The sequence below is a fragment of the Misgurnus anguillicaudatus genome, chromosome 13 (genome assembly GCF_027580225.2).
Source record: "Misgurnus anguillicaudatus chromosome 13, ASM2758022v2, whole genome shotgun sequence".
In the NCBI taxonomy this organism is placed as follows: Eukaryota; Metazoa; Chordata; class Actinopteri; order Cypriniformes; family Cobitidae; genus Misgurnus; species Misgurnus anguillicaudatus.
The window spans coordinates 13,319,332-13,336,040 of record NC_073349.2 but is presented as its reverse complement, the minus strand read 5'-3'; the positions used below and the strand labels follow the sequence as shown (position 1 = coordinate 13,336,040).

General features: G+C 36.1%; 1 protein-coding gene across 2 annotated transcripts; it reads left to right on the top strand.

Moving 5' to 3' along the window:
* Positions 1–6,998: 6,998 nt before the first annotated feature.
* On the top strand, positions 6,999–15,365 carry gata5 (GATA binding protein 5). Of its 2 annotated transcripts, none has more exons than XM_055189284.2 (7): positions 6,999–7,316; positions 7,913–8,592; positions 10,120–10,289; positions 12,138–12,266; positions 12,578–12,662; positions 13,189–13,316; positions 14,571–15,365. In XM_055189284.2, exons 2-7 carry the CDS (start codon positions 8,073–8,075, stop codon positions 14,688–14,690), a joined length of 1,152 nt encoding a protein of 383 aa, XP_055045259.1. In that variant the 5' UTR covers positions 6,999–7,316; positions 7,913–8,072; the 3' UTR covers positions 14,691–15,365. The 2 variants fall into 2 exon arrangements, with proteins under 2 accessions (XP_055045259.1, XP_055045260.1); XM_055189285.2 differs by having other exon boundaries at positions 6,999–7,353.
* The last annotated feature ends 1,344 nt before the right edge of the window (positions 15,366–16,709 follow it).

Here is a 16,709-nt window from a genome sequence, read left to right as displayed (position 1 = left end):
GTATCTAAAGCTATATGCTTATCAGGTTTTTTATTTATATAGTCACAGCATTTGCCAGATGCAGACACTTACAGAAAGTTTTTATTGGGTATGAAATGCATTTTCATCTTTCATTTACATTATTCATTTGACAGATGTTACTATACAGAGCTACTTACAATGCATTGATAGGGAAGCATTTTTATCAGTATGTGTGTTCCCTAGAAATCAAACCCACAACCTTTGCACCACTACAGCAACTAAGCTACATGGTATTCATGCACTCTCAGTAAAAAATATACAAAAAGGTACAAAAGTTATCACTGGGGCGGTACCTTTTCAAAACGTACACTTTTGTGCTTAAAATGTTCATATTGGTACCTCAAAGGTACACATTGGTACATATTAGTCCATCATAGGCTCATATCTGTACCTAAATGGTAGGACATTTTGAAAAGGTATCGTCCCAGTGACCACTTTTGTAACGTTTTCGTTTAATTTAACCCAATGCCTTTGTTTGTCCTTTTTTTTTGACCCAACGCTGGATTGAAAATAACCCAGTATATTTAAGATTGTATATTTGCTTTTATGCAGTAAAATTTAAAAGCTATTCTCTTAGTTGTAACTCAATGTCTTTGTCTGGTACAGTAGTGAAACATTGATCAATTTTGGTTTGTAACTTTCAGTATTATGAGTGTTGTACACACGTTTATCTCCGTAGGTGATTCTGGCTGAATGCATTGAGACCAAATGTATAAAGAATGAGTGATTTGAATGAAATGAATGCCGTGTTTGACTCACACACACCACTCAATACTGCAAATACACTGTATGTACTCAAAGACACACACTGATACTTACAAGTTTAACATTCTTTGGCTGGGATATGCCTGCTCACCTCACCTCTATCCCAGTGACCCGTGGGCCACCTGTGCTTCGACTCACCCAATCACGAGCTCCATACCTGTCTCACATTGAATCCCCCAACGCTGACCTACAAAGAGCAGCCAACTCCTTCCTCTCTCACACCCAAAGGAGCAGCCTGGGTCATTGTGGCAGTCAGTTACACATTTCTAATTGTTTAGAAAGGGAGAGGAACTTCCTCTACATATAGGGCAGTCACAGTACTGCATTTTTGAGCCGCTGAATGAAGCAGCCTTGATGTTGTGCCAATACGCTATTGGATAAACTGCCCATTAACACGTGCATTTCTTTGATCTTAATTGAAAAACACTGTTTGGCATTCAGTAGTTAACGTATCTGTGTTGTATTGATTTTGTCAAGCGGTCTCCTAATGAACGTAGGTTTAGTGAATTGAGAAGACACGTTTAGATCTCAAGATCTCTCCGTTAGCAGACAGAAGGAAGTGGTGACACACAGCATATTCTTCTGGTCTTATGTGTTTTGTTGCAGGGTTGGTCTATCCATCATGGCTTTTAATCCAGTTTCCTGGTTGCTAAGGTGTGCAGATTTTACTGTGGTAACTTTGACCCATGTAGTCTAGGTCCCTGCCACCACCACCTTCCTTAATTGTTCGGAAAATATACAGCGGGGTCCAAAAGTCTAAGTCCACTTTCTGAAAATCAGTTGTTTGTTTCATTAAATCTTGGAAATGAACTGAAAGAGCTAAGATTTTGAAACGTATTTGAAATTGTTTTTTGAAATTGTTTTGTAAAATTAAAAATGTTTTGAAATTATCCTCTCATTCATCTTATGAATAAATTGATACACAAATATTTTAACTTGTCATTTTCACATTTATTTTCACAATTAGTATTGCAAATGTATATCTTTTGTAAAAAAAAATGCAATAAAAGGATTGTGTTTTCATTTTTTGTTGTTTTTTATGTCTATCTGTACTAATATACTATAAACTTTTGTTGCAACCATGCAAAACTGTGAAAGTGGTATAGAAATATACTTGAAAAGAAAATTTAAATTATTGATATTAATTTACTTTTATTTACAAATCACTGTAAAAAATACTTTGCTTCCCTAAAATATTTTTGTTGAATCAACTCGAATCTACAAGTCATCTCAACTTACTATTATTTATCCGGACTAGAGATGAGGTGTTATAACTACAGGTGAGTTGTTATAACCTACAAAATGAAGCTGACTTTTCTCAACTACATTTTACAAGTTGTGACAACTCATCTCTGTTGACATGACTTGTAAATCTGAGTTGATTTAACAAAAAATTTTAAGGCAGCAAAGTATTTTTACAGTGATCACTGTAAAAAATGCAGCATGAATATAAAACAACTTGATTTTGCAAGTTAATTCAATGTAGGCCTACTATTTTAAGTTTTGACCTGTGATTGGTTAATTTATAAAAACTAGCTGAAGTTGTTTAACTTAAGTTTTTAAGTTAAAGTATAATAAACCTATGTTAATTTGACAAAAATGCTGCATTTTTTAGGATTTACATGTTTTCATGTAAGTACACAAGTCAAAACCAGAGGGACGTCTAATTATTATATTGTTTTAAATTAAATTTACTGCATCATGTCATCAAAGGTGTTGTATTGAATTAGACAGAACTGTATTTTAAATGTGATCCGCACTAGACCTCACACCCCTCTGATTCTGCTAGCTGGCGTTGTTTTCAGCACATTAATGGCTGGGCAATAAGCCCTGTCTATGTGTGTGAGTATACACACATTCTCCTGCCTTTACTGCTTGTGTATTGGCCATTTTAATGAGGATCAACTCTTCAATCCACATATTTCAGATGACATGTTCAAAATTCCATGCAGCCATAATGATTTATGTCATATTTGTATATGCATCAGTCCGTGTGTGTGTGTGTTCCTCTGTAGGTACAGCTGATGTAGGTCAAAAACGTGTCAGTCTACTCACATCTACTCATATAACAGTGATCTTCTGGAGGTGTGTGTGTGTGTGTGTGTGTGTGTGTGTGTGTGTGTGTGTGTGTGTGTGTGTGTGTGTGTGTGTGTGTGTGTGTGTGTGTGTGTGTACACTGGTAGTCCCTGGCTCTTTTGGAGGCCAGTTAGAATCCCATGCTGTGCCCTAGTGCTCTAGTAGAGATAGGGAGTGAGGGTGTGAACTGAGACGCACAGATAGGGCCATGGCAGACAGGCAGACAGGAGCCAACCTCTCTGCTCTCACAGATTAGCCTGACTCCAGCTCCACATTCCCCAGCTCGCCTGCATCGTACCAAACCACACACCAATAACGCCAATCTACCAGCCATACATGCTCACAGGTCCTGGAGGTTTTATTCTGTATCATTCATACACACAGCGATGTAAAGAAAGAGAGAGAGAGCAATAAAAAGCAACACACATTTGATTAATGATTGGTTCTATCGGTTCATAATAGCTGTTTGGTCTGATTACACGTCACACAATATCATTTTTGTCAAGGTGGAACACATTAACTGAACAAATTGAAATCAGTGTGATCTTAAAATCTTATAAAAACCATAACATCACTCCAAAACCTCATAATATTTGTGGCAAAACTGCATTATCACCACACAAAGCCATAACAGTCACACACACTATCATAAACTGTGATTAATGGCTGCATTGACTTCATATGATCTGCACTATCATCCAAAAACCACAATAAAATCACCACATTTCGTTTTGATCAAGGCCAATATTTCATATAATCCATGTATTGTTTTGTTAAATAAAATAAAATAACACCAAAACAAAAAACGTCATTAACGTCATAAATCGGATAACAGCATTGATTACGTGTAATCCAAAACTTAAAAGACAAAAACATTTAGATAAGAAATGTTAGATAATATACAAAAAAAATTTTGTCTTAATATAAAACACTTCTTTTTTTATTTCTGTTTTAATGCACGTTTCTTTAAAATTTTATTTAACAGTTGAATAATGCACTTTATGCATTATTAATGCAGTTTTTATTATTTTATTTTAAACATTAAATTTGAAAATAAGTAATCTGTACAAAAACAATTTTTGTAATAGCTTTTTGACAAAAGGCTTTACAACCCATGATTTAGCTGCAAGGTACAAGAATCTGCGATTAAAAGATACCAGAAACACAGATGAAACAAATTCATAATAGAAAATAAATCCTTATACTTTAAGACATTCTTCAGTTAGGCTATATCTGTCAGACAGTTTATAATATTGAATACGCATACATTCCGTTTACCTCGAAATTATGCTTTCCATAAACAAAAGGCTATTTGTAAAAGTAGAGAATTTGAATTTTGATCAAATATGGCCGGAATTTAAGTGTAAATAGACCAAAATAAACTTACATTATTATTATTATTATTATTATTATTATTAATAATGGAATGTTTAAATTGTCCATATCACCTTGTTTTCCTACAAAAACGCACCATCTATAAATGTTCCAGTATTTCACTGAAATGCAAAAATTACAGTTATAATTAACATTTAATAACAGTTATCATATATTACTATATTATAGTATCTGCTACCGCTATCATTAAAAAACTATATGAAAAAAGCAAGAAGGACAAATCTAACAATAAAGAGAATACAGTGGTACAGTAATATTGTACTATGTTTCTTCAAGTTAAAACTTAAGTTCCCATAGAAGTTTTATGTGTAGGTTATTTACATAACCAGAGACTGACCGGGGGACGCGCGCTTTGCTTTGATGGACAGGTAATGAGGCTCGCGCGGAGAGGCCCTCACTACACACCTCATTCATAAGCGCGCGGTATCAGAGACATGCATTAAACCAAGCATTAACCCCCAGAGTTTGGTAGCTGGTGAAAAGCTGAGGTTAGGACAAGGCTAGCACTCAAAAAATATTGCCTCTGAATAGAAACCTACGAATGGATCAACAAGACAATAATAATGCTTAAAGCGCATAATATACAGACAATAACCTTTATTATTGGACAAACTTCACTTGAGTTTGTAATGGTTCTCCATCAACATTGTAAAAAGCATGAAAGTTTTAGATCATGTAAAACTATATCTACAATAAATCAATAATTAAAGTCGGGAAATTCATTATTTTTTATTCAGAGCTAATGACGAATAAGAAACTTTAACAGTGGTGACTAAAAATTAACAATTAGCAGTTAATAAAATGTATTAATTCATAACTTATGTTGGTCTAAAGTTGTCAACATTAGCCCTCCAATGTTTGGCATTCAGAGATTAACTGATTGTTTGAGTTTATCATCTTCGTTATCTTCATTTTGAAATCGTAGGAAACGAATTACTACAAACAGCTCTGTTAACTTATAAATGTTTATTTTGTTGTGTTTTTATTTATTTCGTTTGTATTTTATTTTTTTAATCACTTAAATTGTGGGCTGTTATGTATTCGATTTAGTTATAGGCCAATGCAAAATTATGCTATTTAATCAAGTTGTTTATGCACATTAACGGCGGGTTAATCTGTGTTTTCCCTTAAAATGCGGAGTTACATTTAAGGAAAATACGAAAATCTGCTATAGACCAAAAAATATACAAATAAAATAAAATAAATAAATAAAATACATGTACGACGCCGTGACAAGGCCAGTAAATATTTTTAAATTATTTTATATAACAATTATACATTTAACAAAAGTTTAGTGAGTCCACCCACTGGCCACCCCCCGCCACCAATAACACAAATAAACACACACCTGAAACACTCAGGCATTGCCTGTGGTCGTTCATGCAGAACAGAATTTACAGTTCCTCTCAGCGTCACTAAAGTCGATGCTTTTAGTTGTCTGACAATGGGGTTCAATGGGTTGGTTGTTTAGTATAAATTAAAACACCCTCTTTTTGCTCTTTCAGTGTTTCTTACATTGGCAAATGCAGTTTAAACTCTACAATATTAATTAATAAAATGGGTTAGATTGCAGCTACCAAAAAATAATCTTTGGCCATTTTATTTGCTGTCCATATGCCAGACTCTGAAGCAAAAGGGTCCTTTGATTAAAATAAACTTCTGGGAATGTATTTAACCCGTGTATGCTTGCAGGTTCTCCAGTGATCAAACAGTTGCTGGCTCGATCAATACAGACAGGGTGTGCGTTCAATTGTCCTTTACACGCGCTTGTGGCGCGAGCAATGACTTCACAGGTCTCAACATCACTTATTAATCTCATTATCAGTGCCCTGTCGAAGAGACGGATTGGCGACCACCTTTCTGAAATTTTAAAGAATGGGGCTGAAAATAAACTTACCTTTTACTTTTTTTAAGTTTCTAGTGCAAGTTTAATCCCATTAAAAATTAAGCAGACGTAAATTTAATAACACAGATTATTTTTTGTATTTATTTAAATTAAATTTACATTTATTTGCAATATTATTTCATAAACAACCATTATTTTATTTATTCAGTATTTATTACTGCGTCATTACATCTTTATTTAAGATCGTGATATTAATCGATTTATTTACATGTTAAAAACGTTAATTGCTATTTTTATCCCGAAAAGGGGAGGGTGTGATAACTCAAACAATACCGCTAAGATAACAATATTTCCAACTGAGTATAATGAGAGTGATTACTGTTGTATCATCATACTAAGCTGTCGCTCGTATCTCTTATCTCTCGTCAGCTTTATAGAGAGCACATGCAGATTTATCGGGCCATAAAATTTAGCTTTACGTTCTCGCACATTATTTTACTGCAACATCTTCATTTTACAAGAAAGCACAATCAAAACTCGAGCCACTGATCTAGATTGTAAGTAACATATACAGTGTGGACAGTAGCGTAACGTAAACGTTGAGGTAGATTACGACGTTAATGCCTTGATTTCATTCGAAGCTTATGTGAAAAGTTTTTTTAAGCAATTGAACAAAATATGCTTTTTCTGTTGTATAAATATAAATTCTCCTATATACAATGGGATTATCCAAGTTATCAAATGTTTTTAAAAACTTATATTTTATTGACAAGAAAGCAATGCTATAAAATACAGCAGACTCAGCAAATACAGATCTTACAGGTTGGAGCACACCCCCTCCTCCTCAACACACACGACCTAGCTTATCCCTCTTATTCTTCTCCTCCTCCGTGGGTCCTACCTTTGGAGTGCGTCACGTGGTTCTGCTCTTACAAATAACTCGCAGTAAAGTAGAGAACAAATCAGAGAACAGTTATATTAGGCATTATCTGGCCAAGCAGCTATCTGCAGATACAGACAAGACGCAACGCGGAGCGGACAACTACATTTTTGCGAGTAGCCTAATACAGAATTTTAGACGTTTGAATTCTTACAGATTGAATTTGTTGGAATAAAACCAAGAAAAGAGAAGAGAGGAGGACCATCAACGGCGATATTCACCCGATTGACTTGGAAAAGAAGATCCAGACTTATCACTAACCAACCTTATCTGGTGAGATAATACAACGAGAGCTCTTGGATGAAAATGTGTAAGCCCCTTGCTTACAGCTATCAACGTTTTTATGTGATCTGTGTTTTCATTGATAAAATATTGATGTTACAGAGATTACACTGCGGCTATCTATTGTGTTGCTTGACTTGATCGCCACAGCTATTTAACGGTTTCGGTAGAAAGTTTTCCCATGATATCTTAGACTGCTGCTCATAATAATTTGTCTTTAAACGAAGATAGGAGAATTCATGAATGTCATTTTAGTCTATTAAAATGCAGTCCAAAACTACAAATGTTTATATCTTTAATAATTTGTCCGAATAAGCTATATTTGTAGTTTTTAATATTTGCTTGTTTAAAAATAATTGCATTCCTTCTATTCTTGGAAAAAACGGATTCTTGCGAAAATTTTAATTTATTTTTTATTTTAAATATTTGTTTTTGGACCAAAAAATGCGTCACTTTTTTTTTATAAATAACTGTATTTTTAAAATAAATATTTCACTTAGGTTCCTCGTTCAGGTTTATAATGCTAACAGTAAAAATACATTTATTTTATTGTTTATTTATTGATTTTATTTTTGTTCTGTCATCAGGAGTGTATTCCCTTTTGGCGGCCGCTGATCAAAAAAACATTTGGATTGGAGATTGGACCTTACCGAGATTTTTACTTCAAAACCTTGGCTTTTTTCATTATTGGGTAATTTATTATTTCACTTTTTAATCTAAAAGGATAGCTTAGTCACTGGATACAATATGTATTCGAGTTTGGCTTTATCTTCCAACCCGTCCCCTTACGCACACGACTCCGGGAACTACATTCATCCGTCCGCCAGCTCACCTGTTTATGTGCCCACTACCCGTGTACCTGCCATGCTCCAGACCTTACCCTACCTACAGACGTGTGAGTCCAGCCATCAATCCCACGGCCTCGGCAATCACCATGCCTGGCCACAGACTGGCACGGAAAACGCCACTTTTAACCCGGGCAGCCCTCATCCTCCTCCGGGTTTCTCCTATTCACACAGCCCACCGGTAAGCAGCAGCACCGGTAGAGATGGAACTTACCAGAACACGCTGATGCTCAGTAATGGCGGTCGGGCAGATCAGTATGGAAGTGCCCTGGTGAGATCGGTTGGTGGCTCTTACTCCAGCCCATACGCGGCCTACATGAGCCCAGAGATGGCAACCTCGTGGACGCCAGGGCCCTTTGATGGCGGCATGATCGGTCTTCAGGGACGCCAAGGAGCTCTACCTGGAAGAAGGTCCAGTTTAGGTAAGCTCTGATAAATGGTTAGGTTGCTATTTTTAAAAGTAGCAAAATATTACTGACAATTGGTTTCACTAATTTACGAGTGTTTACAGAACGGATTAATTCATGTGCAAATTTCTTGGTGGAATGTTAAAATACAAAGCACTGAAATATTAATAACATGCGATAAACAGTTGTATATGCAATAGATAAAAATGTAAAAACAAATTTTTTTTAGCTGGAATTACAGTACACATAGACTGTAAGCTATGTAATGTTTAAAGTTACCGTATTTCATTTGGGTCGTTAGCTTGGCAATAGTTTAAAATCCATCTTTCAAATCAACAGACAAAAATGGTTGGAATGGAGGGGATTCGTTTGATGCTCTGATCCCACAATTTATAGCAGGGGTGTTGCGGGTTATTAAACGGTGACTTGATGTTTATGTTAGACACGTATCCTTGTAAAAAGGCACCATATAGCCTACCAATCTGTTTGTGCTTGTCTGTGCTGGCTTTAGCAACTTAGCAATCAAAACAAAAACAGCTGATCTTATTTCACTAATACACATTATTTAATGGGCAATACGCTGAAATCACTTTAATTTAAATGTTAATTTAATTCTCAGCTATTGTCTGTGCACATGTGGATTGATGAAAAGGTTCAAGGCACACCCCATAATTGTGAGAACTATCTCCTGTACTAGCTTGATGTCACCTTGATCAAACTTTTCTAAACAGACCATTATTGTCTGATACACATTTAGCGCCTTTGAAGAGCTTTGGCGGACATGAATTTTGTATAACAGTCGTCAGGCCTCCTTTAATAACATCGCTAGGATTAGACGCGTACGCTTTAAATGCTTTGATATTGCATTTGCCTGTTTTTGATGTTGACCGCAGAGAAACAAGACTAAGACGACAAACTATTATACCTGTTAACCAACATCATGATCAAATTAATAACACCATTAATACGATTCGCGTCGTACTTTAAGTGAATTGTTGGAGGGCGTCACATGTCAGTATCATGATTAATTGGTGACCCCTGGATCTTTAACACTGATAAGAGACCCGTTGACATTCCGCGCGCCTGAGGCCCTCGTGCCTCGCCAGTCGCCCTATAGACACCCCAGTGACCCTGAATATGCTCGTATTAATTCATTCTTCATTCCGTCAAGAGTTTTGTCACATTCCGTACCAATAATGCTCGGGAAACTCAAGGCTTCTTCTTTATTTGCATTTAACAAATGAATTGTTAAATCATACAAACACATTTAAACGTCTAGCTTGATTAATAACTCAAATAATATTTATTTTTGTATTCAGATATGTCTAATTTTTGTTTAATTTAAAAACAATAGTTGAAAAAATACGAATGAAAATATCAGACACTCGTTCTGCATTTAAATTCTGTCATCCTTTGGTGCTGCGGTGTTTGAATTGTTTAGGATACATATGATTTATTTTAAGCATTGCCATGATATAGTATTTAAGAAAACCTTGGGGTAATGAATTAAAAAGTGTATATATATGATGTGTTTGCTTTCAGACATGCTGGATGACTTGTCGTGTGAAGGTCGAGAGTGTGTTAACTGCGGCTCTATATCGACCCCGCTGTGGAGGAGAGACGGCACGGGCCATTACCTGTGCAATGCGTGCGGCCTTTATCACAAAATGAACGGAATCAATCGACCTCTCATCAAACCCCAAAAACGTTTGGTAATTGTCCATTTGTTAACACATTTTATTTTAAATGAAAGCTTAAATGCTTTATGTGCTGGCTTTCATGTGGCGAAACCCTGCAATTGACCTTAATGATTTGCTAAAAACATAAAGTCATTAAATAATTTAATATTTACCAAATGTTTAAGTCCAGTTTTGAATTTGCATTTAATACAATTTTAGGTTATTTAAGTGAAGGAGTCAATAGATGTTTCTGTAACTCAATGTTTGAAGCAAGGTCATTCGTTGGATCCCAAAAAACACACATACTGTATGTGTTTTTGTTGCTTTGAATTAAAGGGTCTGCCAAATGCATAAAAAATTAAATGTAAAATTATTTAAAAATAACACAAATATACTGTAGCGAGCTTATTTCATTAGAAGCATCAGGTTTTGCCATAAAAATATATTAATGCTGAGGGAGAGGTATGGTCTCAGGGTTAAAACTAGAGAAGGTCATCACATAAAGCCTTCACTTCTGTCTTGTTTCCCAGGAGTTATCTCAGTCACACATGCGCTCTTCTCTTTTTCTCTCTCACATGGACACACTCTTGCTCACTCGCTTCTCTCTGCCTCTCTGTTTTCATTTGTGTCATTGCGACCTTGTCCTTGAGTCTGTCTGTTTTTAGCCCAAGCAGCACAAATTCAACAACACCAACCGGTGCTTTCGAACTGAGAAGTTTTCAATCTTATTCTAGAAATTATTTATGATGCAATCCCTCTCTGAACTGATTTCATGGAACAATACCTGGGTTTACACAACCCTCAGTGGTCTTTGCTCATTCATCAAATCCAAATATAAAAACTTTTATGTTTTAACAGCAACATAAGAAAACTATCTTGACTGATATATCTGTTTCATGGCATGAATGTTAAAGGTGCCAAAGAATGCATTGAAATAATATGTTAAATTGTTCTTTGATATTTACATTGAAGGTATGTAACTCTATTAAGTGCAAAATTATCCAGAAACAGTCCATTAACATGCACTCTCTATGTTAAAATTGGATGTTATTACCTTATTTGGAAAGGTCATAAATAATAATATTAAGCTCTGCTCTGATTGGCTGTTTCGCAGCATGATTCGTGTCAGTCAGCTGGTAACTTTCAAAGCAAACAGACCTTATATGTTTGAGCCCTTATCAAAGAATAAGGTTTTGAAGAATAAACAATTGTTTGTAGATTGGAAATGGCCGTTTCCGAGTGGTAACTTTATTTGTGGTTTTTCAGTATGGACCTACAAAATGTAACTGTAAGTTGACGTCAATAGTAGAACTTCAGCCTATAAATGCTAGCATATAGCATTAACTAGCATATAGCGCTGACTTTGTTTTTAGCATTGTAACACCATTGTACTTAATTTAATGTCTAATTTAATGTTGGGGTGTAACGTCACAGTCGGTGTTATGTTGAGATTGGCCTGTGTTTCAGCAGTTTTTGCATGCACAAGGTTTAGATAAGAAGGAGGAAACAATAGTGTTCGAGGCTCATGGCATGTCATTACCATGTACAGAACTCTATTATTCATCTATCCCTAGGTAAATACAGTTTTACATTCTACGGCACCTTTAAAATAGCTCCTCCTACCAATGGCCATCATCATGGAAAAAGCATTCACATCATTTTAGAATAGACCTGCTTTGCATTTTATCTTCTCAGTCTCTTTTTAAGCTGGTCACGGGTTGCAAGCTACACCTTTTCTCGTGAATATCTCCATTTCTGTCATCCCCTTTCTGCCTTTTGCTCCATTTACACCAATAAAATAACCAATAATGAATATGACAGCCTTAAGAATGTCAGATGAATCCATGCCCATATTTCTCTCTCTTTCTGTTGTCTCTGTAGCAGAGCACATCTCGGCGAGCAGGTTTGTGTTGCACTAACTGTCACACCAGTACCACCACACTTTGGAGGAGAAACGCAGAGGGCGAGCCCGTCTGCAACGCATGCGGCCTGTACATGAAGCTGCACGGGGTGAGTGCACGTTTTGGTTTGTGTTATTGTTTGGTGCATGCCTAACAAAAGCTCATTCTGCGAATGTGTATAAATGTTTTAGTTTGCGTGATCTTAGGTCACAGGTATGTGTTACTTCAATAAACTTCAGCCATGTAGGCAGCTTTCATTTTATTACACCCTAATCTTACCCCACCATAATATTGTATAATATTTTACTGCAAAATAAAAAGGCTAATCAATCATAATGCATATGTATCTAACATCTAACTCGGCTTCTCTAAAAAAATACACTAAACATAACTTTTATGTTTGCTTTGTCTTGACTTTAGGTACCAAGGCCATTAGCAATGAAAAAAGAAAGCATTCAGACCAGGAAACGTAAACCAAAGATGCCCAAAACCAAACCATCCTCAGGTAAGAATGGAGAAATGCATTTGAAATCAGAGCTCTTTTTAAGACAAAAAAGGTTACATTTTGGAAAGTGGAGATGAGTGATTCTGATGGAAGTGTGGGAGTGAGCAAGCGAGAGAATGTGTGGAGAGAAATATGGGGTGAGGGAGAGAGTAAAGAGGAGGGGAATGGGAGTGATGGGGAGAGAACGGTGACATCATTCTCTCTTCTTCCAGTAGACGTGCTGCACCGATACAAACATGAATGAAGGTCTAACGTTGTAAACTTTCTAGGGTTGTCAAAAGATTAATCGCAATTAATTGCATGCAAAATAAAAGTTTGTGTTTTATATGTATAATATAAAATAAAAACAATAAAAAATATAAAAATCTAAATATTATATATATATAATTATACATATACATATGTAAAACAAACTTTTATTTTGAATCTGATTATTCGCAACAGCCCTAAAATTTTCATTAGGGAACACAGCCTGTCTGGTTTGATGTTATTTTGTCTGGCTCTGAACTATTCTCTTTGTCTTCAGGGTCAACAGTGTCCGGTTCTACGTCTCCCTCTTCACTGCCCGTGTCAGAGAACGCCTCTACAATAAAACGTGAACCTAACATCGCAGCTTCTCCATATGCTGGTCAAACTGTTGTCTCAGTCACACAGGTATCCACTCCCAAAATCAACACATGATTGGTGGATGACTTCATAAATCACAAATAAATCGTAATTGGATTAGAGGGGGTCTTTAGAAAATGGCATACTCTAAAAAAATGCTGGTTTGTTATGTACTGTATATGGTTTGGGAAAAATAGGGACAAACCCAACTCTGTGTTGTTTCATTGGGCCATAATTGGGCCTTATATGGATGTTTTCTAGGTTAATTTAAAGCAACGGTTGAATTTGTCTATATTTTACACAACCAAAGGGTTTAACCAACCCAGCATTTCTTAAAGTGCCCACAATGTTGTTCAAATGTTGTTGTTTTTCTGTTCTGTTTTCCCATAAAAAAGTTATTTTAGATTGCTTAAATCTGTCTTTGGACCTTTTTGGACATTTTTGGACCTTTTTTTTTAAGTGCTACATGAATCCATTTTGACTGTGTGCTTTTACTGGAGATACTACTGCAAAGAAATGTACAATCTAAAAAATGCTGGGTTATTTTCAACCATTGGGTCCAAAAAGGATGGGCCCTACTGTTTTACAACTTTTTTAAGATGTAAAATAAATCTTTGGTGTCCCCAGAGTACACAGTGATGTTTTTGCTCAAAATAGCATATGGATAATTTATTATACACTCTAAAAATGGCTGGGTTATTTTTGACCCATAATGGGTAAATATTGCACAGAACACTTGCTGGATTAAAAGTTACCCCGTACTGGGTTAAAAAATACCCAGTGCTGAGTTAAAAATGACCCAAATGTTGCGTTGTTGTTATGCAACCATGGGGTATATAAGTGCAGATTAAGGGTGGTATTATCTCCTTCTGACATCACAAGGGGAGCCAAATATTAATGACCTATTTTTTCACATGCTTGCAGAGAATGGTTTACCAAAACTAAGATACTGGGTTGATCTTTTTCACATTTCCTGGTTGATACAAGCACTGGGGACCCAATTATAGCACTTAAACATGGAAAAAGTCTAATTTTTATGATATGTACCCTTTAAGCCAGAAAATGTTTATATTTGACCCAACAATGGATTAAAACAACCTAGCAATTTGGATTGAAACAACCCAGCATATAGGTTAAATTACAACCCAATTGGCTGGGCTTGTCCCTTTTTGACCCAACAGTGGTTTAATAATACACTTTTTTTTAAGTTTAATGATGTTGGTTGCACTGCAATCGATTTAAGGATTTCCCTTATACTGCGAGACTTGATAATAACAAACGTCTCTGTTTCCTTCTTATAAGGCATCGACACAGCTGGACAGCGCGAGCGCAGGGCATGTGGACATCAAATACGAGGACTACACTTACACACCTACATCAATTGCTCCACAGAACTCCTGGTGTGCTCTGTCTCAAGCGTGATGTCATCGGAGACCAGCTTCCCTCCCGGAACCTCCCTAGTGCATTCTGGGGAAAAAAGACTTTTGACAAGATCTACCTAATAGAGCTCAATTAAAAACATATAGACAGACGGAGCTTGGGAATCCAAGAGATTGACTGTCATTCAAGGCACATCACAGCCAGTTCGTGTTGTTTTGTCAAAAACACGGCAGAGACTTATCAAGCAGATCTCGAGTTCCATAAGCAACGTTTGGAAGGACAAAAACATGGCTTTTATGGCTTTTGAACATGTTTCTTGGCTTAGATGTTAATGATTAACTTTTAAGATACATTATTTATGTTAAGATAAGAATGGCAGAGGCACAAACGTGTCTCCCATAATCCTTCTTATCCTTCGGGGAGTTTGTGTCTTTATGGTCATTATGACTTTAAATCACATACTTTCCCTGGATGAGCTTTTATAAGTTGCCTTGTTGTCTTTGCTGATTCCAGACAATGTAAATGCTGTATTGTATTCATGCAATGATCTGAAGTGCAATGACCCTCAGCAATGTACAAGGGAAACTTTTATTTTAATTGTTCAAAATTTTGTGTTTTGTTTTGTCAGAATATGTTAACCTAAATTTATTTGCTGTATTTTGTTGATATATATTGGAATTATATCGTTGTTTTATTGCATCAAATTGCAAAAAAATGTGTCCGTATTTGTTTGCATTTCTATTTTAAGAAAACAACACATTTTAATGGGTAGGCATTTTAATACAGTAAAAAATATATATATATATATAACTATATTAATTATTATTATTATTTCTATTATAAGGTGATTTCTTACTCTATATTGTCTTATTTTTATTAATTTAAGTCATTTTAAACTCTAATCCATATTGCCTGAAAATACTTTGATTCTTTGATCTTAAACTGCTCAAATCTGTCCTTCAGGTTTGTGTCTGCCCACCCCCAAAAAAATAACATTTTATGTCCTGACTTTATAATGCCCAGAGTTTTTAGCTCATATGAAGTTTATATGAATGCTTTGATGTTTATGGCTATGTAATTGTTTCGTGTAACCTGTATCCTCATAGGTGTTGCTGAGTGTTTGTGTGAATGACTTTCCGTGCCTGTGCGTACCTCTCTCCGCACAGTGTTGGCGATCAAAGGTTACCTTCCAGCTTGGCTTTATGGTGCTGAGGTTTTGGGTTGGGCTTGCACATGTTGGCTCTAGGCGGGCACGTCAGCATTCAGCCACCAGCTTTACAGCCTCGTGGCGACAGAGAGACTCCGCCATCCACCTTTATTGCTATTGGCCAAATTAGTTTGTGTTATCTGTTGGTGTCATAGTTTTTGTAGCCCTGGTGATGGTAACCTGGGTCAAGAAACATCAAGTTCATAACCTCAGCCTCATAGGGAACGCTTGACAAGCAATTTTCAACAACTCACTGAGAAACCAATATAAATTGTTAACTTTTCTGCAATAAGAGAGAGGATATTAATAATGTTTGCAATACATAATACATCTCTTCCCCAAGAGTATCTATTTAAGACTATAAAATGATCATTTGCATTTAGGAGACACTTTTATCCAAAGTGCCTTATCAGTATATGTTCCCTATAGGGTTTGAACTCGTGACCTTTTGTGCTGCTAATGAAATGCTCTTCCAACTGAGCTACAGAAACAATATATTTTACTTAACATCATTCATAAAGATGGATATCCCACTTCTCCCTATTTTCTCTCTGTTCGTGTTGAGAATTTCGAAAGCAGGAATATATTTTTCCCAGGGTCACCCTCCTTCGTTTAGTCTGTCTGTCCTGCGGTACAAAACAGGATATTGTAGAGCAGTTTTGACCATGAGGAAAGTAACAGAGGGGGTGACAATTTGTCTTTCTGGGTGACTCAGCTGAAGGATTGTGCTGTGTGAATGTGCATACATGTGTGACTGCAGCCGAAATACTCTGAATCCTTCCTAAGGAATTCTGGGATGCCTCCACGGATTCACAAAGACTGATAAAGACCAAACATGGTATATAAATCCAGGC